The sequence below is a fragment of the Lynx rufus genome, unplaced genomic scaffold (assembly GCF_022079265.1).
Source record: "Lynx rufus isolate CCGP_SWC_20201006 ecotype Redwood Valley unplaced genomic scaffold, mLynRuf1.p SCAF_8, whole genome shotgun sequence".
Classification (NCBI taxonomy): Eukaryota; Metazoa; Chordata; class Mammalia; order Carnivora; family Felidae; genus Lynx; species Lynx rufus.
This window is the reverse complement of record NW_025814896.1, coordinates 29,963,957-29,986,009: the sequence shown is the minus strand read 5'-3', so window position 1 is coordinate 29,986,009 and position 22,053 is coordinate 29,963,957. Positions and strand designations below refer to the sequence as shown.

Here is a 22,053-nt window from a genome sequence, read left to right as displayed (position 1 = left end):
GGTGGGGTGGGTGGGTGGGGTGGGGGAACCATAGGCCATTTACTCCAGGTGGGTTGCTGTGAATTTATAAATGAAAGCTCTAGATTGAGGAGCTCGAGCCATTTCCTGGCTGCTGCACAAAAGAGTTTTTAAAGAGGGCTCGGAGCCCGCCCATAAAAGCGGGTCTTCCCACTGCGTGGGGCTGTAGTACTACGTGGTGGTCTTGGTTTCTGACCATTGTCCACAGAAATGCTCTCTCACCAACTCGCCCCACTGTCCCAATCCCTCTGCTGTTAGAGGGAAAACTGTGATTACCTCAACTTGAATATGAAACTGTGATTGAAAAAAGTCAAAACGTTAAGAAGTTCCAAAGCCAAAAAGGCAGAACTGGCTGAGGCCTCTGTTGACACTCCTCAGCCTGCTAGGGGGTGTGAAGGGGCACACTGGCGAAAGGGCATTCCTTGCGGCACACTCGCTGTGCCCTGGCAAAGAGGCACACTAGCTGTGTGAGCTCTTCGAGGACTGAGGCAGGGGGATGCCTCCTCCCCCACACTGCCCCTTCTGGAACCTGCCAGGCGACTCTGGGTTCTGACTGTGAAGTTGAATGTCCACTTGATTGCTCCAGGCAGAGGGACAGGGTCTTAGGCTTTCTCCAGAGGAAGGGCCATGACACTGTGTTGTAGATTTTGGCCTCAGGAGTGGATGCCAGGAACCCAGCGGGGACATCAGAAGTAGTAGGTTTCTTAGGGGCAGGCAGAAGTCCTCCGGGGGCTTACATGCTTTTTGCCAACTTTCCTATTAGCAGCTTCAGTTTTATACCACCCAGAGTGAGTGTGATAATGTTGAAGTCGCTGAAGTTATAGGTTATTTTACGTTTTGATGTGGGATTTTTCCTTTTTTTGATTGGAAGGAGGCAGAAATTGGAGAAAAGGGATCACCCTAGGAAGGGGCTGCTGGCAAGGAGTCCAGGTGGCCCTGTCCGAGCCCTGGGGGCTCTCTGACCTGAGGCCAAGACACGTGGCCCCGCAGGTCACAAGAAAAAGTTCCCTCCTAAATTCTATTAGGATTTTGGAGAATTTTTGCACAGTAATAAGCTCTGGGTTGCTCTTTGGGCTTCTCAAAAGGGAAAAGTTAACTCAAAGATTGTAAACTATTAAGTATTCCAGCGTGTTGCTGGCCTCGTTGGATAGTTGTACCTCAAAAAGTAGGTGAGAAAAGGCTTCCTCATTGTCCCAGGTTGTCGAATACTAATGACAGAAGAGCTCACTTACGTGCCAAAATTCACTTTTATACTAGTTTTTCAGTGCTTTAATATTTGTAACTTAAATTTTAAAACTCATATTTACAGACACTACTGTAACTTCAGTGAAACTGAATTGTGTGATTGAAGCTTTTTGCTTATAGTATTTATTACACTACTTAATTCAGTAAATATATAAAAGTAGCCTTCAATTTATTTTTATATTATTTTACATGTTTTTACCTGCAGTCGTGTATGTGAATTTACCTTGGTAACTGAGACGTCATGCTAAGGACCAATAAACTCACTGAACAAGCAAGACCTGGCGCAGTTGGTTGTCACTGTGGCCTCAGCCCCAAGGCTGAGAAGGCCTGGCCCCTGGGACAAGGCGGGGGATTCTCTTGGGGCCTCTTGGGGAAGTGCTTTGTGGGGGCAGCTGGGGAGGAGCCCTTGGGGTGCACACTCCCATCCCCAGATCCCAGAGGGCCCACAGAGAGTAAGGTTCATGAGGATACCACCCTGCGTGGGGATGGGCACTCTCAGGACTCCCAGGACCCAGAGAGAGGCTCGAGGAAGCCAGTTGTGGACACAGGGGTTCCCCAGGACCCCAGAGAAAGGCCATCCTGTCCCCACCCTCACCCTCATGTGGCCCGGGAGAAGCCACATCCACCAGTAACCTCTCACTCGTCCCGGATGGCGGGGTTCGGGTGTGGGTTCGCGACCCTACACCCCGCCTCAGCCTCGGTGCTTACAAAGCTTGTTGGCCATCTAACCATGACCAAAACTCCATGAGTGGCCCTCGGTCCTACTTTACAAATGGGAACCACCGAGACACGCCCAAGGAGCAGAGCCCCTGCCCTGACTCCCAGTCCATCCGAGATGCCTCTCCGGCACTGCCCCACAGAGCGGGCCTGGGAGCCGCACACTCCAAGGGAGAAGCCACCCAAAGGCTCACATCTCTGGTGGAACGGTCACCAGTGCCCCTTTCCACGTGTGGCAGGGTTTTGGGCTGGGGGCGGGCCTGGCTGGCGTAGGGCTGCTGTCATTTCAGGGCAGGAGCTCGTTGCTGAGGTGCCATGCTTCCATGGAGACCCTGCCTTCTGTCCCCCTCTCAAGGAAGGAGCCTCCGGACAAGGGAAGTGCTCTGCTGGGAAGATGGAGAGCTGACCCAAGGGGGAGGAGGCAGCCCCCCTCAGATGGTGGGGAAGATGGTCTTGGGTTTGGAGGCCCTGTGTGCTCAATTAGGTACAAACCAAAGCAAAACTGCGTGTGAGGGGCCCAAAGAATTGGGGATGAGGGGGCAGCAGTATCACCTTCCTCACAACCCCTCCTCCCAGAGTCTCACGCCACCCCCTCCTGCAGGGCCACGTGACGGAGCTCCTGTGCTTTCAATTCCCAGGAAACCATCAGGATTTGGAGATTACCCTCCACAGTTGTCAGGGAGATGGAGGAGACAGGATATATCAAAGGGCTTCTGGGTGGGATGATCTTTGAGAGCCAGACGGTCTTAGAGGCCAGGAAACCTAGGGCCAGGAAGGGGGCCTGTCCCCACCTGGAGTGCACAGTAGGGCAGTTGGTCTACCGAAAGCTGAGAGCAGGCTTGACAGACCAGAAGCCTCAGAATTAGAGAAGTCTGGCCCATAGGTGGGAAAGGGACTTGGAGTAGAGGGTTTCAGATAGGGCTGCTGAACATCACAGAGCTCTCTCAGAAGCACAGAGAAATAATCAGGTATTCATTTCTATCGTACAATCTAGGAAAGTGATGCCCCAGGGAAACCTGACTATATGCCCCGCTTGTAGCCCGTGATGGAAAGGGAATGGCTTGGTTGCTGTAAGAAGAGTCTAGGGTGGTACCAGCTTCAAGTTGGACCTAGGCACTCAGATGTCATCAGAGCCCTCTCTCCGCAATTGGTGGCCTTCCTCTCCCGGGGTGGTAAGCTTTCTTTATGCCACCAGCAGCCCCAGCACCCCAAAGGGAAGACCCAGCCTCCTTCTCCAGAAGCAGCACCAAAGTCTGGGGTAACATTCCCATCCCTGAACCAGTCACAACGATCAGGAATATTCTGACCGGCTTGGCCAAGGGTCACTGCGCACTTCCAAAGGCCCCCCATATCAGGCCCACTGGGGATCTCAGTCCCCCAGAATAGGGCTTGCTCCCTTAGACCACCATGGTCTAGGCCGTTTCTGAGCTTTTCTGTTAAAATCAGATATATAGTTGATTTTTTAAATTTTGCTTTATGATAATCTTTTCTGTTACAAGAGATAGCAAGCACAAAGTTGTTCTGTTGTGATAGTGACTTTTAACCAAGGGAAAAACATGTTTTTAATTGAAAACATCCTATGCAGTAGGACCATTTTGCCCTGCAGACTGAGAGAAAAGGCCACCATTTTTTGGCTCTCTAGTGCCTCAGCACGCCGGTATTCTGGGACTCAGGGACACCAGTATTCTGTGGGAGCCTGTTTTGAGAATCTTTTTCCCCCCCTAAATAAGAGAGATGGTGTAGACTGTAGTGTAGGGGTGGACAGCTGCTCCATATTGCTGGAGATGAGAAGAGGACTAACTGGAGAATGATTCTGAAGGAACAATTGACAAGGCAAAATGACTAATTAGACAAGAGCAAAGGGGTGACCTCCAGGTAGAAGTGGAAAAAAACCAAAGTGGAAAAAAACCTAATGTGAAACAATTCCAAAAACTTTGTTGTTTCATTATCCAAAAATTTGGAGAAAAATAAATTCATCCACAAATTATTCCTGCTCTTTCCAGGCTTTGGTTAAAAAAAAAAAAAAAGAAAGAAAGAAAGAAAAAAAAATCAGTGTCAATAAATTTTATGTCACACTAATAAATGACTATGAATCTGGTTTTTTTAAATGCTAATCAAATAAAATGTGAGTAAATATCCATTTTATCCTACAATTACTCCTGCTTTTACCATACCCTTAAAGAAGTTTAATTTTTTTTCCTCACATGGGCTTCAGATTTTTAAGAAACTTTACATATTTACTCAGAAGTTTCATGCCTGGATGAATGTACAAATAATAGCAAAATAAGGACAACAGGAAGAGGAAAGATGATTTGATAACCAAACCTTCATGGAATTTTCTAGCTAAAAAAAAACTCCATTTCAATCTCTAGATTCTGACTGTGAGTTGACAGGAGGGGAGGAGGGCACAAAGAAATGTTCCCCTAAGGGGAGCAGGTCCTTGTTGGCCCTCCACAGGGCTTCTTGCCCTCCTGCCTCCCCTCAGAGGAGCCTAGATCTTTCAGCACGGATAAATAGAACTGGGAGAGGGCTCAATGCTGTGTTCATTGGGCACCAAAAGCTCTTCCTCACACCCACCTGTGGGGCTTGGACACGTGCCCCAGGAGAGGAGGGTCAGTGGAGGCCATGTTCCCTCCCCCAGGCCACCAGCATCACCAGAGGGATAATGTGGGAACAGCATCTCCCCTCCCAGGACCATGAGGGACTGTACAGCTGTAACCAGAGAAGGGCTGTGAGGGGCTGGGAAGGCTGGTCAAAGCAGCAGGAGCCCCAAAAGGCTTGTAAAACCCCAGGTGTCTCGAGGGAAGCCTGACAACCGCAAGGTGTGTGAAGCCACACTTGCCAGGAGTCCAAGGAAGGGGAAGGCAGAAGGATGGGACAGGGCAGACCAGAAGCTGAAATTAAAGGACTCGGTGCCGACTGAGGAGTTTGGGGCGAGAGGAAGGGAGTCTGGGGAAATCAGGGGTATCCGGCTGGGTCCCCATTAGGTGCAGCTGGAAAACCAGAGTGGGAGTGGAGGATGGAGGGCTTCCCCGGCTCGTAAGCCTCTGGAAACTATATGTGGAGACATCAGTCATGTCAGCTTTATTGAACACTACTACACTGGGTGCTGTGCTGGTGAAGGACACACAGACTTGCTCTTAGGGAGCTAAGGCCATGCTGCAGTTAGGGGGCATGGGGGTCTGTGAGGAAAAGACGGGAACTGCTAGAGGCCATGTGAGCAGGGAAGGGCGCCCTGAGAGCTGAAGGATGGAATGAGCAGTTCAAGGCAGCAGACACACACACCTTCCTGGCACCCAGACTATCAGGGCCTCGGGTGGAGGCTGGTATTGGAGGAACAGCTGGCAGCCGCTGTGGCTGGAGCAGCACTCTCCCGGGAGCAGAAGGCACAGGATGAGGTGGGGAATAGGGGCCAGGTTGTATAGCACCCTCTACCCCACACCCCTACCTCCCTAGGCCACAGCAGGAGATTGCCGTATTTATTTATTCGTTTGTTTTTCAAAAAACCACGAGAAGCCACTGTTGGTGGAGAATGGATGGGGGTGGGGGCAAGTCAGAAGGCTAGAGGATGGACCAGGCTGGAGGTAAAAGTGGGCAGAACTGTGCTCCGTTCTGAAGGTAAACCCAACCAAACTTGCGCATGGATTGGGTGTGGATGCACTGGGGCGACTCCCAGGTCCAGAGCAGCCAGGTGGATGGTGGACTTGGAAGTTCCGTTTAGCCTGGATTTCCTCAGAATTGCCTATCAGCCATCCAGGTTGGGGGGAAGGGGTAGGTAAGTTGTGACCTGTTGAAGTCAGGAACACAATGACAGGAGTCATGAAATCTGTGGCTGGTAGAGAGCCCCAGGGAGAGATCCAAAGATCCAGGCAGGCCCACGCTGAGAACTGGGTCAGAGGAGGAGGACGAGGAGGAAAAAGGAGGGATGGATGATGCTGGGCACTGCTGGGGGCGGGGGACAGGCAGGGGAGCTGAGGCGGTTTGAGTGCAGGGGTGAGGACAAAAGACAGACATATCACGGGGTTGAAGAGAAGTAGGGAGAGGGTGTGGAAACAGAGCAGCAGAGATCCCTCTGGAGATTGGATGGTACCTGGAGGAGGGAGTTCAAGGGAGTGGCTTTGTTTTTATTTTGTGTTTTTATTTTTTTAAAGATTTTATGTTTAAGTAATCTGTCCACCCAACTTAGGACTCAAACTCAAAACCTCAAGATCAAGAGTTGCGTGCTCCACCGACTGAGACAAACAGGCACCCCTATTTTGTGTTTTTAAATGAGATACTATAGAGTTACTTCTCCAGATTCTAAAATCTTAAGGCCTTATAGGCTTATGGGGGAAATGGAGTTGAAAGCCTTTGGAAAGCCATTAAGTGCCTTGTGGAACCCAGTGTTCACATCCACAGCCCAGTAAAGTCTGAGACCCCAAGGGAGAGAATCAGAGGAAATGTGTATGCCCATATTTGGATCCCTAGCTGCCTGCCTGTGTAAGGACCCGACGGGGCACAGGCTGGGAGACCTGCGGCACCTATGTTTGCCCTCAGCCTCTGATGCACAGAGGGCAGGTGATGGGGGGGGAGGGTTAAAGTAAACAGCTTCTCATGCTGGGGTATGGGGGGGGGTGCTGGGGGGTCTGGGGCCTCTCTCCAGAGCAACCAGAGGAACAGAACCTGCAGGGGCAGAGGGCAGGAAGCAGGGAAGGGCTCAGTGGCAGTTTCTCTGAGAGTCAGGTCCATCCACCCCTGAGGAAGGCCTTGGCTGTGGGCTCCTGCTTCCTCAGTGAGCCAAGTTGGTGAGGTCCCAGATCCAGGAGGAGGTTGCCCCTCCAATCCAGGGTGGCTTCCTAGAAGGTCTGGGTGTTTGGGAGCTGTTGCTGACACAGGGAGACAGATGCAGAAGCCTAAGCATTCCCAGACAGGGGCCAAAATGGGTGGCTTTTCAGGGGTCCAACCCTGGCACCCACCCACCCCATCCAGCCTTATTCTCTGGGCAGTCAGCCTATCTGTCCTTCAGTTCCTCCTCAACCTCCATTCTCCACCTGTAGGACTCTGGAAGTCGGTAAAATAGGCTGAGGGTCTAGCTAAAGAAGATCCCATGGGTGGAGTGCAGGGGTTCCCCAGGAATACCCTGTGTCTATCCTCGCAGGCCCTGCTCAGCCCCACAGAAAACATGCAGCCAGCCCCCAGCCAGTCCTGAGTCTGGTAGATTTCCGCGTCTCCTCTGGTAGTAAGGAGCAGGGTGCTCAGAGCCCTCCCGACTCCGGGGCCATTCATGTGCAGAGGAATGCCCCCATGGCTTCCCTCCCAATGCACACTGTCTTGTTGGGAGGGGAAACCGGCCGCCCGGCTTACCTGGTCTGTGACATGGGCTCACCCAACGCACCAGGAGCCCTTGGGGGCTTCAGAGCAACCCCTCCGCAGAGGTGGCCTCACACTCTGCTTGCCCGGCCCCCTCTCTTCCACGCCTGGGGGACCGTGGCTGAGGACTCATTTCCAGCAGGAGGCTGGGCGGGGGTTGGGGCGTGAAGGGGGGGGGGGGGGGCGGCCGTCGCTGCTAGTCCTCGGGTTGGCAGCCGGAGTGTGAAGAGATGGGGTAAACACTGTGGTGGGGAGAGTTCCAGAGTCAAAGTGGGGCGCAAGGGCTGTAGAATCGTTTGCTGAGAAGCCACCGAGGATCAAGCCAGGGATTCATCGTATGGGCTGGATTTGCCTAACCTGTGGCAGCGCACGCGGGCCTGCCCGCGCGCAACACCGCCTCCCTACACAAACGCACGCGCTCGCGCGCGCACACACACACACTCACACACATTCGACTCTTAGAAGACCAGGCGCTGGCGGATGTACGTCCCCAGGTCGGGCTCCCTCCTGTTCGGGAAGGAAAACCGGACGGCAGGGCCACCTCGAATAATGGAAGAATAGAAGCCACGAGTCAAGACCTTGACCCAAGAGACCGCTGGGGATGCGACGAGGCCAGAAGAGGAACCGCGAGGCGCGCAGAAAGTAAATCCGACGCCGCCGAACCGGGAGCGCCGCTGGCCCTTGCGGACTAGGGCGTAGCCCAGGGAACGCGCGCCGGCCCTTCTAGTTAGTCAGGGTGCGCTTCCTGGAGGAGGAGAAGGAGGGTTTACCGCTCGACCGACCGGGATGAATGGAGGGGGCGGGGCAGCTGGCGGGCTGGGCCCCGACGAGGCCCCCTGCCGAGGGTGGGGCGGGGGCCGGCAGCGTGCATAAAGCCGACTGTGGAGAAGCCCTCCCACCACAGAGGCACAACACCTTGGGTCCCTGGGCCCGTCGAGCTTCTTCCCAGAAACTTCCCAGCCCCGCCCAGCTCCTAATCCGGCAACGCCTGGGAGGGCACGCGGGCTCGAGGAAGCCCGATCTACACGTTCTGGCTGAGTTGCCCCGGGCTCCCGGGAACAGCCTGCTGGGGACTGGCAGGAGCGCGGGTGAGGGCGCGGGGCGGGCGGACGGGACCCCGCCCAGGGCGGCACCAGGGCGGGGCGTGGAGCGGCATTAGGACCCAGACGCGGCGCGGGGGTGTGTCGCCGGCTCCCGCCGCTGGCCCGCCCGAAATGCCAAATTCGGGGTCCCGGAGATCCCGGGTGAGGAGTCCGGGCGTGCGCGCGTGTGTGCAGCCGTCCGGCGGCCTACCGCCGGGCCATGGCCGCGGCCACCCGGCGCCTGTTCCATCTCCAGCCATGCGGTGGGTGCCTGAGCCGGCGGAGCCGGCGGGCGCGGCAGGGGCGCGGCGGGAGGGCCGTTCGGTCTCCGCCGCGAAGGGCTGCTAGGAAGGGACGCGGAGCCGTCGGAGCACCGGGGAGAACGCGGATGCCGCCGGCTTGCACAGGCCCCGGGCCACGGTGGGCGAGGGGGTCGTGGAGGCTTCCCAGCCCTGGGGGGTCAGGTGTGAGTTCGGCCCGAGGGGGAGTGGGAGCCCGAGCCCGAGCCCGGGGGATTACGCGGGTGGTGGAGGGAGGCCCAGGGGGCCTCGTGGACACTGCGCGCTTGATTTAATGCTCTATTGCAGGCTTGAAATTCTTAGTCTTTGAACCAGTGGAGGGGTGGGGGCGTGGAAGCGGTTGGGACGGAACTGTGGAGTCCCTAGCACCCCGAGCGCCGGCCTCTTCCCAGCGGGCACGCTGCCACCTCTGGTTACGTTCTGCCAGGGACACCTTCTCGCCCCCGGCGCTGCGGAGAAGCCTGCCCATTCTGGGGGATCCCGGGGCCTCCGACTGTCCCCTGTGAGACCACAGCACTCTTTACGTCGCGGCTCTGATACCTGAGGGCCAGCCTGGGGCTTGTAGGACTATTTACCTGCACTTGGGGCTCCCGGTATGGGAGTAAGGTGTGCACCACCCCCACCCTTCCAAACCCTCGTCACCCTCGTCCTCTGGCCATCCCTGCGGCCTCGGATGCTAGCTTTATTGCCCCCGCCCCTCCCTTCTGGATGCAGACCCGGCTCCCGTCCCGCGCGTCCGTCCGCATCCTGCCCCCGGCCCCCAGGGTCTCCGAGTCTGGAAGCGCTTTCCTCTCATGCACGCGGCCCCTCCTGTCGCTTCCTTCCTCGCACAGAGCGGCACAAACAGCCGGGACCATCCGGGGCCCTGTGCGGTGAGCGCGCACAGAGCCCCCTTCCCCCGCGCAACCTCCCGCCCCGCGCCTTCTCCTTGGAGGACCAACGGCTCCGCCTCCCAGGAGGGCCGGGCCGTGGGGGGCACAGAGGGGAGGAGGCTGTTGCCATGTCGCCCCCCGGTGACCCCAGGCGTGTGCGGTTGGGGGCGACTGCACGTGTGATGGGTGTTGATGGCCCCTGGGTGCGAAGAAAGAGTAGGAGGCGCCGCGATGTGCCGCCAGGAAGGCCCCCGCCCAGGTGCTGGGCTTGGCCGCGAAACAGCGCAAGCGGGAGGCCAGGGAGGCCGGCTACTGCAAGGAGGGTGGAGGGACGGGCCCCCTCCCAACAGTCCCGGCGGCCTGTGCTGAGTAGCAAAAGCAGCGAATCCTGCGAGGGTACTGTTAAACTCCTAGAGGAAACATGCTGAGAACATTTCCCCTTTCCCACCTGGGCAGACCCTAGCAGATTGGCTGAAGAATAACAGGCTTGGCTTCCTCTTAAGGGGCTCCTGCCTAGTACTACCCCCTACACTTTTTGTCCCCAGGTTGGCTTGGGTTGGGTACCTGGGAAGGGGTAAGGAGTCAGCAGAGTTGGTGTGGGGAGGGGAGCGGTTGGACACGGGACACTGTCCAGGGCTCGTTCGTGTAGCTGGTAACAATTCTTGGGTTTCCCTTGCAGAGTCCTCTTCCGAAATGTCCCAGAATGGATTCGTTGAGGATGTAGTAGGTGAGTACATCTGGGGGGGGGGGGGGTCTAAGAGAGCTCCTTGGTCAAAAGTCACAAGAGACCTAGTTCCTCCACTGGGGCACCCATGGCATTGATCACCCATCTGTGGCCCTCTGTTGGTGCTAGATGCTTTTAGATCCTCTCCTCCGGGAGATCGTGGTAAGGTGGAGGGGGCAGCTAACACTGCCTCGGACACTGACAGGCTCTCTGGTGGTCTCGTGGATCTGGGAAGGCAGGCGGTTCCCCCTCTTAGGCTGTGTAGATGAGCGCCCTTGGTTCCCTGTTGGAATGCTCTGGTTAGGCCATGTTGTATCTGCCCACATCCCTCAGTCCCCGCCCAGCCCTGTGAGGCAAGGGCTGCCATTGTCCCTCTAACGAAATGTAACCTAACCTTTCTGGGCTTCAGCTTTGCTGCTTCCTTCAGACCAGCTCTCCCGCTCTCCACGTCTCTGGGCTCTCCTGTGCCCAGACCTGGGGGGCTGGCCTGGCCATCAGAGGGTTGTTCAGTGGGACAGTGCTTGGATAGGGTGGAGTGATGATATGCTCTTACCCAGGGTCCCCAGGGCATGGTGATTGCATGGGCCAGGCTGTTGGTAGGCAGGTTAGGTGTGTGGTTCAGCTTATAGGTGGGGACATGGCCTCCTAGGAGTGTCTCAGGGACTGGGTAGTATCAGCTGGGCAGGTCCTAGGCAGAACCCAGAGTAGGGGAGAAGGGGACAGCATGATGGTGCAGTGCCCAGAAATAATGGGTGCTGATGGGGGTGCCAGAAGGGAGATTAGGGCAGGTTGGGGCTGGGGCGCCAGGTAGTCTAAGCAAAACAGGTCCGGGACTGAGGAGGAAGGAGGTTTTCATGGACGTTGGGGCCAGCTCTGCTACCCCTGCCCTGACCCCTGGCCCCTCAGGCAGGGACCCTCCATAACTCCATAACAAAGGAGGGAAGGACATTTTTCGACTCTGGGCTCTGAGTACAGTGTAGACCTAGAGCTAGGGGGCCCTCCTAGGGAAGGCCTAGCACCTCCTGCCCAAAAGGGCCCAGGCTGAGCACAGGACACTGGGGGGAACGGGGCCTGGGATGTGCAGAGGAAACCGACGGGCTAGAGTGGAAGTGAGTCAGGGTGAGTCACTGCCTGGCAGGTGTAGGCGTGCTGCTGACCCTTCCCCGTCCCAGCACAGGTGTTTGTCAGGCATTGGTGGGGTCTGGGCTACAAGAGCCCCTTTTCTGGAGCACTCGCACGTGGTGAACCACAGGGGAACAGGGCAGTCAGGAAGGGGTGCTGGCAGGGACCTAGGAGGGTTTGCCAAAAGAGGAGGCTTCCTCTGAGCCTTGAAGAAGGCCCTCTGGGGAGGGGAGCCCTCTGCTCGTAGGACAGGCGCCGGCATGCCTGGGGCGTTGGCCAACTGGCCTCAGGAGTGAGATCAGAAGTGGGGGGTAGGACCGGGCCTGAGGGACCAGGGGTCAGGGCAGGGGTAGCAGAGCTGGCCCCAACCGTCATCCCAGAGGTCTTGAGGAGCAAGAGTGGAACACTCGCATGTCACCAGGAAGCGGGTGTGGGCTGTGAGCAGTTGTAGGCACTAAGACCAGGCTCTGCACTGGGAGTCCCAAGGTGCCACGACACCCCTGTTGCCCTCCATTGGGTCTCTCCTGGGGGGGGTCCCCTTCTCTGTCAGTCCCTGACTGTATCTCTGGCTCCCCTGCTTCCTGGGCCTTGTCTGGTGTCTGGACCGGGTCTCTCAGCCTTGATGCTTCGACCCACATGCCCTCCCCGAAAGAAGCGCCCTAAAACCCTGTGCCAGTAAGGTGGGGAGGGGGCTGGCTGCCGCAGCAGTTCCGGCTTCCCTTGGGTCCCCCCTAGAGAGCCAGACAGGTCTAGGTCCTGTAATCTGGGGGTTCTGGGAGGGCAGGGGCCAGTCTTGCCTGCATCGTTGCACCAGGTGCCTGGCCCAGAGTTTGCGAAATGACCATACTTTTCTCTAGCTGAAGGATGCACGTGGGTCAGAGCAGTGCAGGGCCCTGGTTCCCCGCAGCTGAAGAATGTTGGAGAAAGCAGTTGGGTCGGGCCACCAGCTGGCTGCCATACTTTGATTGGGGCTGGGCGGGGACTAGATAGTCTGCCTCCCGGGCCTACAGGAGGCCTCCCTCAGCGTTCACGGAGAGTGCACCAAGTGGGACAGCCTAGGGGCCCCTGCTCCTCGGGCCCGGAGTCCCTCCCTGTGGTGTGTGTAGCACTGACGGCCGGGTCCTCTCTGGGGGGGGGTCTCTCTCGGTGGTGGTTGGGCCTCTAGGCTACCTCAAGTGTGACATGGACGATGCCTCGGAAACCCGTGAGGAGAACCTGGGGGATGAGGCCTTCGACACGGTCACCTCCTCCATTGTGTCTGGCGAGAGCATCCGTTTTTTTGTCAACGTCAACCTGGAGGTGCAGCCCGCCCAGGCTGGTATGGGGGTCGTAGCAGGGCCAGGCTGGGGGAGGGCAGGGCACCGGGGACCGGGCAGACACGGCCGCGCTCCGCCAAGAGTCCCGAGGAAGCGGGGCGGCCCCCTGAGCCCTCCCGCTTTCCTCTAGCCGAGAGTGAGTCGCCGGGCGGCTGCGGGCTCCTACACACCTCCCGCAAGGTGAGTGGCCCGTCTGCAGGACAGGGGACACTTGGTCCTGGGCCACTGATCGAAGGGGGGGGTGGGGCGGGGGGAGGGGGCTGCTCCCTGTCACACTCAACAGGGGTCTCACACCGGCCCTCGGCCTGGCTGCGGGGGCCCGCCGTGCCGGGCTGTCCCTCTTGGAAGGGGTGTTGGTCTCGGTGGGCAGGGGCAGCCAGGGGACCAGCACAGAGGAGAGGGCCCAGGGGGCGACGGCGGATCGCACTCACGGGCCTCCGTGGTTCTGTGCGTGGGGGTCCCCACAGTACCTGAAGTTAAAGAACTTTGAGGAAGAGGTACGTGCACACCGGGACCTCGACGGCTTCCTGGCACGGGCCAGCATCATCCTGAACGAGACGGCTACCTCGCTGGATGATGTGCTGCGGGCCATGCTGTCCCGCTTAGCCCATGACCCCCACAACACCGAGCCCGACTGCAATTTGCGCCTGTTCATGGCCATGCTCTTCACGGATGCCGGGGCTCCCATGGAGGGTAAAGGTGAGGCCCAGCTGCCCGACTGGGCAGGGGCGGTCAGGGAGGTGGGCTGGCAGACCCTCTTACCCCTTTCACTCCGGCCTCAGCCCACCTGCTGTCAGACACCATCCAAGGGGTCACTGCCACGGCCACAGGGGTGCAATACCAGCAGTCCTGGATCTGCATCATGTGAGTTGCCAGGACACCACAGCCGGCCTCCCCGCGGCTCAGCCTGACCCCCCCGGGTCTGAGGGCAGAGGGTGTGGGCACTCTGTCCCATTTGGTCTCTTTCTCTCCCTAAGAGAGGTCACTGGGGGGGTCAGAGTTAGGGGTTCCAGGAGCCCGGCTCCCAAGGTGGCAACCAACTGTGTGCTGCGTGCCCTCCCTACCCCGGCAGCTGTACCTCCAAGGCCCTGCAGAAGCGGCACGTGTGCATCAGCCGGCTGGTTCGCCCACAGAACTGGGGGGAGAACTCGTGTGAGGTGCGATTCGTCATCCTGGTGCTGGCCCCGCCCAAGATGGTGAGTAGGGGGTCTCGCGGTGGCTCCTGGGAAGGAAGGCTCCAGGTTACCTGGCCCTCTTCTTGGAGGCATCTCTTCCATGTGCCGGAGAACCCCACAGTCCGGGGCTCATGCTCACACTGTCCGTCACATCCGCCCTACTGAGTTTCTCTGAAGCGTCCTTGCTGGGTCCTCGTCGAGCCCTAATTTCCCCCAGACGCCCGGGAAGTTGTATTTCCTTCTTGACTAAAAAGAGATACTTGTTAAAATTCGTATCACTCGGGGCACCTGGGTGGCGCAGTCCGTTAAGCGTCCGACTTCAGCCAGGTCACGATCTCGCGGTCCGTGAGTTCGAGCCCCGCGTCAGGCTCTGGGCTGATGGCTCGGAGCCTGGAGCCTGTTTCCGATTCTGTGTCTCCCTCTCTCTCTGCCCCAACCCCGTTCATGCTCTGTCTCTCTCTGTCCCAAAAATAAATAAACGTTGAAAAAAAAAAAATTAAAAAAAAAAAGGCGTATTCTCATAAAAAAAAAAAAATTCGTATCACTCAAATACGGGAGCTTGTCATTGGCCTCCCCCCACCCCAGTCCTTCTTTCAGTTGGTCGCTTTTGTGATTTGCTGGCCAAGGATCCCTGCTTCTGCCTGGGCCATACACCCCCCCGTCAGGGCACCTTGCTTTTGTGGGAGCTGAGGCTGATACAGTTCGAGGAGTCTTTTTTCAAGGAAAATGATTTTTTTTTATGTTTATTTATTTATTTTGAGAGAGAGAGAGAGAGAGCGCGCGAGCGTGCACAGGGGAGGGGTGAAGAGAGAGAGAATCCCAAGCAGGCTCCACGCTGTCGGCATGGAGCCCAGTGTGGGGCTCGATTTCAGTAATCTCAACATCATGACCCGAGCCGAAATCAAGAGTCAGACGCTTAACTGAGCCACCCAGGAGTCCCTCAAGGAAAAAGATTTCAAAATCATAAATAGAAAACGGCTAAGGCTGCTGCCCAGGACTGAGAAGGGCCTTCATGCTTCAACTTCCTCTAGCTTCTTGATGATTCTGCCCTTGCCTCTGGTACAGACTCAAGTTTGGCATGGCCCTCCTCCATAGGCTTTCTGTAGGAAAAGCGGGTGCCCCCCAGCAATTTCACAGACGTGCTGTGAGCCTCCCCGAATGCTACTCTGCTGGTGAGAGGGGAAGAGAATTTAGGGAAGTGGGCAGCTCATGGGTCAGAGAGGGCAACAGCTGGCCAGGTGGCCAGAGCAGTGGAAGAGACAGTATCCCCAGGGCTGAGCGGCTAGACTGGTGCCTCGTGACAGGCCAACCAGCCCGACGCCTGGCTCCTCCTCGGGAGAACGAGACTGTTCTAAAGCTAACGGGAGCAGAGTGTGGGCTGGTCGGCCCTGGGACTACTGCTTTGGGGCAGCCTGAAGGGGCAGATACTGCTCTCAGGGGACAGGTTGCCATGGTAGAGGCTGGACCCTAAGTTCATGGACAAAGTTGACTTTAGTCAGGAAAGGGGAAGGCTTGACAGACCTGGAGCCCCTCTGAAAATCAAATAAACCAGAGGCACCTGGGTGGCTCAGTTGGTTAAGTGTCCAACTCTTGATGTCAGCTCAGGTGTCGATCTCAAGGTTGGGAATTTAAGCCACACATTGGGCTTTGCGCTGGGCATCGAACCTACATACATACATACGTACGTACATAGATACCTGCAGACTGTACGAATACCACTAGTGAAACGGAGCTGGGTGAACGTTCTTCTCCATCACTGTGATTTCATCATCCACGATTATACAGATTTGTGTTCCTTGGGACAATACCACTACCTCAGTTTATAAGAACTCATGAGGTTTTTGTTTTTAATTTTTTTAATGTTTATTTATTGAGAGACAGAGCCTGAGCAGGGGAGAGGTAGAGAGAGAGAGGGAGACACAGAGTCCAAAGCAGGCTCCAGGCTTTGAGCTGTCAGCACAGAGCCCGATGCGAGGCTTGAACTCACAAACCGCGAGATCATGACCTGAGCCGAAGTCGGACGCTTAACCGAGCCGCCCAGGTGCCCCATAACTCATGAGTTTTTTTTTTTAATGTTTTTATTTATTTTTGAAGGAGAGAGAGAGACCGAGCATGAGCGGGGGAGAGGTAGAGAGAGAGAGGGAGACACAGAATCTGAAGCAGGCTCCAGGCTTTGAGCTGTCAGCACAGAGCCCGATGCGGGGCTCGAACTCACAAACCGCGAGATCATGACCTGAGCCAAAGTCAGACGCTTAACCGACCGAGCCGCCCAGGCGCCCCACTCATGAGTTTTTTAAGGAAGTTTTGAGACTGCCTGTGGTTCTAGTGATCTGCTGACCTGGTGGGAATCATGGTAGAGTCCGCTAACACTTGACCTTTGGGGGACAAAACTTGCTGCCAGCTCACAGTGGGGGGCACTTGCCACATGCTTTGGACTGTCAGTGATGGGCAGGGCAGGGTGCCCCCCACTCTCGAGCTGCAGATGTGATTCTCCTGTCCTCTGCCCCCAGAAAAGCACGAAGACTGCAGCTGAGGTGGGGCGCACATTCGCCACCATGTTCTTGGACATCACCTTCCGCCAGAAGCTCCTGAACACCCGCACGGAGGAAGAATTCAAGGAGGCTCTGGTGCATCAGAGACAGCTGCTCACCATGGAGAGGCAGCGTTCATCCATCGGGACAAAGGGTTACATGAACTCCATCAGCATACACAAATCCCCACAGGTACAGGGGAGAGGAGGGTGTGGGCGAGTGGCCTGTGGCATGGGCCATGGGCCTCAGGGCTGACGGACATCTGTCCTCTTGCCCAGCCCCCGAAGCACAAGGACTTTCTCCCTATGGGGAAGGGCATCCGGGAGGACATTGCCCGCAGATTCCCTGTGTACCCACTGGACTTCACTGACGGTAGGTGGCCCTGTCGTCCCCCCGAGAGCTCAGCCTACGGCTTAGGTCCCAGGACGACACATGTGCCTGTCTTGCATCCCCAACACACTTTCTGTCCTGTCCCATTCCCAGGCATTATCGGCAAAAATAAGGCTGTGGGCAAATACATCACCACCACCCTGTTCCTCTACTTTGCCTGCCTCCTGCCTACCATCGCTTTTGGGTCCCTCAACGATGAGAACACGAACGGGGCCATTGGTGAGGGTCTGGAGGCCGGTGAGGGTGTGGCGGGGGGCCGAGCACTGTGGCACCTGCCTGACCTCCCCTCCCCCCACTTCTCAGATGTGCAGAAAACCATAGCAGGGCAGAGCATTGGAGGCCTCTTGTACGCACTCTTCTCTGGGCAGCCGCTGGTGGTACTGCTGACCACTGCGCCCCTGGCCCTCTACATCCAAGGTGCAGTGGCCCTTCCGGTGGGAAGGTGGTTCCCACGGTCCCTGGCCCCAGCCTGGCCCTGACCTCCCACCCCTGCCCTGCTGCCTGCAGTAATTTCTGGCATCTGTGACGACTACGATCTGGACTTCAACACCTTCTACGCGTGGACGGGCCTGTGGAACAGTTTCTTTCTCGCGCTTTATTCCCTCTTCAACCTCAGCCTGCTCATGAGTCTCTTCAAGAGGTGACAGAGCCTTCCCCGAGCTGCTGGGACCCTCAAGCAGGAGGGCGACGAAGGCCGGGGAGCTTGGTCAGCCTCCATGCTGGCCTCTGAGGTCCTGTAGCTCTGCAGTGGATGGGGTGCCCCCACCATATCACTGCCCCAGGAGAGAAGCATGCGACCCTGGTCTCCATGGCAGGAGGATGGGGGGCTGTGCAGAGGCTCAGGGAAGCCTACCCTGTGGCCCCCTGACAACTCACCCCCATTTGCTGAGGCATTATCACCCCCTGGCAGGTCAACAGAAGAGATCATTGCCCTGTTCATTTCCATCACGTTCATGCTGGATGCTGTCAAGGGCATGGTTAAAAGTGAGTGTCTAGCTGGTGGCTACCTGCTGCAGGGGGAGCTCAGTTGAGCAGGGGGACTGTGGGCTGTGACCAGGGCAGCCAAGCAGCCTGCAAGCTGAGGCTACTGCCACAGTCCAGGGTGCTCTGGGGACCTGTGACTAGCAGAGAGCAGCAGCCCCATGTAATGGAGAGTGACCGGGCTGCCTCAGGCAGGATCAGAGGCGCCGGGCCATGCGTGAGCCACTGTCAGAGATGGGGGTGGGGGGTGGACAGGCAGGTCAAGGGGGTCCTGGCTGACAGAGAAAGGCAGCCCCCTCCCTTCCCCCCTGCCCCCAGAAGCCTTTTCTCCCCTCAGGGCCCCCTCCGCCCCACATCCAGGAGGAAGCTGGGCCTCAGTCTCCCAGAGCCCCAATGGCTGAGGCCTGCTGGCCTGTATAGTCTTCCAGAAGTACTACTATGACAACTTTGGGAACCACCATGAAGACAACACTTCTATGGTGAGCCTGCTGGGCCTCGGCACCAGCCTCAACACCAGCCTCAACACCAGCCTCCACACCGCCCTCAACACCAGCCTCCTGGCGAGCCCCCTGGAGTTGACCTCCGTAAGTGGCCCTGGTACTGAGCACCCGGGCCGGGAGACTGCTGTACTGAGCCTCCTGATCATGCTGGGCACGCTGTGGCTGAGCTACACCCTCTACCAGTTCAAGAAGAGGTGAGGGGGGCCTCGGGGTGAGGGGAAGGAGGCACCGGCCCCCAGGCCGCGCTCATACACCCGCCTGCGTCCCCAGCCCCTACCTGCACCCCTACATGAGGGAGATCCTGTCAGACTGTGCCTTGCCCATCTCAGTGCTCACCTTCTCCCTCATCTGCTCCTACGGCTTCCGGGAAATTAAAAGTGAGTTGGGCTCAGGCAGGGGCTGCGGTGGGGTGGGCTTGCTCCTCGGGGCTGCAGGCTTGAGCAGGGGCCTGTACCCTGCTGCAGTGAGCCAGTTCCGCTACAACCCCAGCAAGAGCCTGTTTGAGGTAGCCGAGATGCACTCCCTGTCCCTGGGCGCCGTCACCAGTGCCATGGGCCTGGGCTTCCTGCTCTCCTTGCTCTTCTTCATTGAGCAGAACCTGGTGGCTGCCTTGGCTAATGCCCCAGAGAACAGGTTTGCGGGACTGGGTGGGGAGGGGCGAGTGCGTGCCCGGCCCTCCGAGGGGCCACGGGTGTCCCGCCACACATGCCCCTGTCCGCTGCAGGCTGGTGAAGGGCACCGCCTACCACTGGGACCTCCTGCTCATCGCCATCATCAACAGTGGGCTGTCTCTGTTTGGGCTGCCCTGGATCCATGCCGCCTACCCCCACTCCCCACTGCACGTGCGGGCATTGGCCATGGTGGAGGAGCGTGTGGAGAACGGGCACATTTACGAGACGTGAGTGTGAGAGTGGTCCCTGGAGGCCGTAGGCAAGTCATGTGGACCCTGAGGTGGGGGTAACCCTGGGCCACCTGTGACCTAGGAAGGGATACGGCTCAGGAGACTAGGGCCCCAGAAGTGAAAGAGCCCAGGGCCCCACGTGTGACCTGAGGCGGGGGTGGGGGGGCGGCATGCCCCGCACACCAGGGCCGGAGGTGATCTGGCGCTCTGGGACCGCACAGGATCGTGAATGTGAAGGAGACACGGCTGACTACGCTGGGTGCCAGCATCCTGGTGGGCTTCTCCCTCCTGCTGCTGCCCTTCCCCCTGCAGTGGATCCCCAAGCCGGTGCTCTACGGCCTCTTCCTCTACATCGCGCTCACCTCCATTGACGGCAACCAGCTCTTTGAGCGCGTGGCCCTGCTGCTCAAGGACCAGGTGAGTGTCCGGCCTGGAGAATGAGGGGTGGGGGAGGGAGGTCCAGTTCCAGACCTGCCCACACCTGGCCCCTGCCGCCCCGCAGACCTCGTACCCGCCCACCCACTACATCCGGAGGGTGCCCCAGCGGAAGATCCACTACTTCACGGGCCTGCAGGTCATGCAGCTGCTGCTGCTCTGTGCCTTTGGCATGAGCAACCTGCCCTACATGAAGATGATCTTCCCCCTCATCATGATCGTCATGATCCCCATCCGGTACGGGACGGCGGGCAGAGGCAGCAGAGACCCCACTGGGTGGGAGACGATGGGTTAGGGTGGGCGGTGGGCCAGAGGGGCCCAGCCTAGCCCCGTGGGGGGTTGTGGGGAGTAGCCTCCGCCTTCTCCTCTCTGACCCAGTGCTCATCTTGCGGTCTGTTCGCTGTCCCCGCAGCTACAACCTGCTGCCCCGAATCATTGAAGCCAAGTACCTGGACGTCATGGATGCTGAACACTGAGGCCCTGGCCGTGTCCCATTCACCTGTCCCTTTGGCTCTTCCCAGGCTGACTGTAGCCATGTGGGGAGAGGTACGGGTGTCTTTTGGGGTGTTCCTGTGTGCTGCACTCCCTCCCAGCTGTCCCAACAGGCCTAGGACATCTGGGCATCAAGGTGGGGGGGGGGGAGGTTCCGTGGCGTGTGCCCATCCCTGTCCCCATTAGCCTTTCGCTTGGGTCAGTAACACTGCTCAGGACAACTTCTGCCCAGAGTGGAACTAAAGCCGGATTTTCTTTTGATAAAAGAGTCAGATGTCTGAAAGAGAAACCATTTCCTTGATTGTATAAGGAATTTGCTGTGTGCACATTAGAGAATAAAGCTCCCGTTTCTACGCTTCCATCTCTGTTGTCCCACCCTGCCCCGGCCTCAGAAGGCCACCTGAGAATAAAAGAATGTGAAGGGGAGGTGGAATGAAAAGGACCGGTGTTTGTGGAGTGCCGTCTGTGGACTGTCCCCTCCGACCCCGCACAGTGGATGCTGGTCCAACAGGGAAATGCGGAAAGATCCAGGCCTCGGTGCTGCTGTGTTGCCAGGAAACTGTAGGGGAAGTATTCTGGGAACAGCATGTGCGAGGGCCCTGAGGAGGGCCCTCGGGGCCAGTGAAGGGCCATGGCTGGTGGAGAGAGCAGGGCTGATGGCCATGAGCCTGGGTTCCCAGAGGCAGCTGCAGAGCAGCCCAACAGATTGAAAAACAGGTGCACGTACGTCAGAGCTGCAGTTGCAACGTGTCCCCTCTATTGAGTGGGTACAGATTTTATACGTCGGGAGGTAGGGGTACGGGGCGGGGGGGGGGCAGGGGCTGCACTTTGCACCAGGGCCCTGAGAGTGGGGATGAACTGAAGTGGGAAGAATCCAAATGGCAGGATGCAGGGATTGGTTTGCCGGAGGGGAGAAGGTGCCGTGTTTCTGGTCTGGTCATTTGGTGGTTGGCCAGAGTCCGTGGCGGGAGCAGGGAATACAGATCTGAGACTCTGGCCATATCGGGGGCACCGGCAGTGGTAGAGCACCTGGCTCACAGACCCCATCACACACCTTACAGGACTTTGGCTTGACAAATACACCACAGACCAAGGGAGACATCTGCTACCTCTAATAACTAGATATGCTAAGAATTTCTGCAAACCAACAAAAAAGGACCATGACTCCCAACCCCCAATAGAAAAGAGGAAAACCTGGGGCGCCTGGGTGGCTCAGTTGGTTGAGCGGCCGACTTCGGCTCAGGTCATGATCTCACGGTCCGTGAGTTCGAGCCCCGCGTTGGGCTCTGTGCTGACCGCTCGGAGCCTGGAGCCTGTTTCCGATTCTGTGTCCTCTCTCTCTGACCCTCCCCCGTTCATGCTCTGTCTCTGTCTCAAAAATAAACGTTAAAAAAAAAAAAATAAAACAAAAAAAAAAAAAAGAGGAAAACCTGCGGTGGGGGGCACCCAAATGGTAACAGGCGGCGAGAATGCCCTTGGGTACCTGAGAAATGCAACCCGACAGTGAGATGGTATCTTCCACTTGTAACTGGCAACAATGACCCTGCCCTGGCTGGATGGATGGCAGAGCGGGAGAGGTGTATCCCCTGGCTCGCTGACTGGAGGAATGGGGACCGGGCACAATCAAGACCCGTCTTCCAACTGCGCGACTGCTCCTGGGCAGGTGGCGTGGGTCCGAACACTCACGGCGCTGTGTGCGGGGATGGGTAGCTCAAGGTTAACAAAGGGGGACAGCGTCCTGTGGACCCAGGACATCACTTTAAGAGTTGAGTAGCAAGCACAGAGGGCTGCCCTGCCCTAAGCCCCAGGTCCCCACTCCATCCATGTGGCTCATGATCCTTTGGGGTCCCCTCCCCAGGGGCCTAGATGTCCCCTGCAGGTAGGGCCTTATCCAGAATCACCAG

General features: G+C 57.7%; 1 protein-coding gene across 11 annotated transcripts; it reads left to right on the top strand.

Annotated features, from left to right (window-relative positions):
• The first annotated feature begins 7,798 nt into the window (after positions 1–7,798).
• Positions 7,799–20,510, top strand: SLC4A11 (solute carrier family 4 member 11). 11 transcript variants are annotated; one of them, XM_047069046.1, is made up of 21 exons: positions 9,043–9,316; positions 9,425–9,582; positions 10,262–10,309; positions 12,594–12,746; positions 12,875–12,924; positions 13,212–13,443; positions 13,527–13,608; positions 13,817–13,940; positions 16,430–16,642; positions 16,729–16,822; positions 16,934–17,059; positions 17,144–17,257; positions 17,348–17,480; positions 17,751–17,824; positions 18,242–18,515; positions 18,592–18,698; positions 18,786–18,954; positions 19,046–19,219; positions 19,444–19,639; positions 19,725–19,894; positions 20,070–20,510. In XM_047069046.1, the coding sequence occupies exons 1-21, from the start codon at positions 9,306–9,308 to the stop codon at positions 20,131–20,133; spliced, it is 2,766 nt and encodes a 921-aa protein (XP_046925002.1). In that variant the 5' UTR covers positions 9,043–9,305; the 3' UTR covers positions 20,134–20,510. The 11 variants fall into 11 exon arrangements, with proteins under 11 accessions (XP_046925005.1, XP_046925010.1, XP_046925003.1 ...); XM_047069049.1 differs by lacking the exons at positions 9,043–9,316; positions 9,425–9,582 and adding an exon at positions 7,799–7,971; XM_047069047.1 differs by lacking the exons at positions 9,043–9,316; positions 9,425–9,582 and adding an exon at positions 8,568–8,674.
• The last annotated feature ends 1,543 nt before the right edge of the window (positions 20,511–22,053 follow it).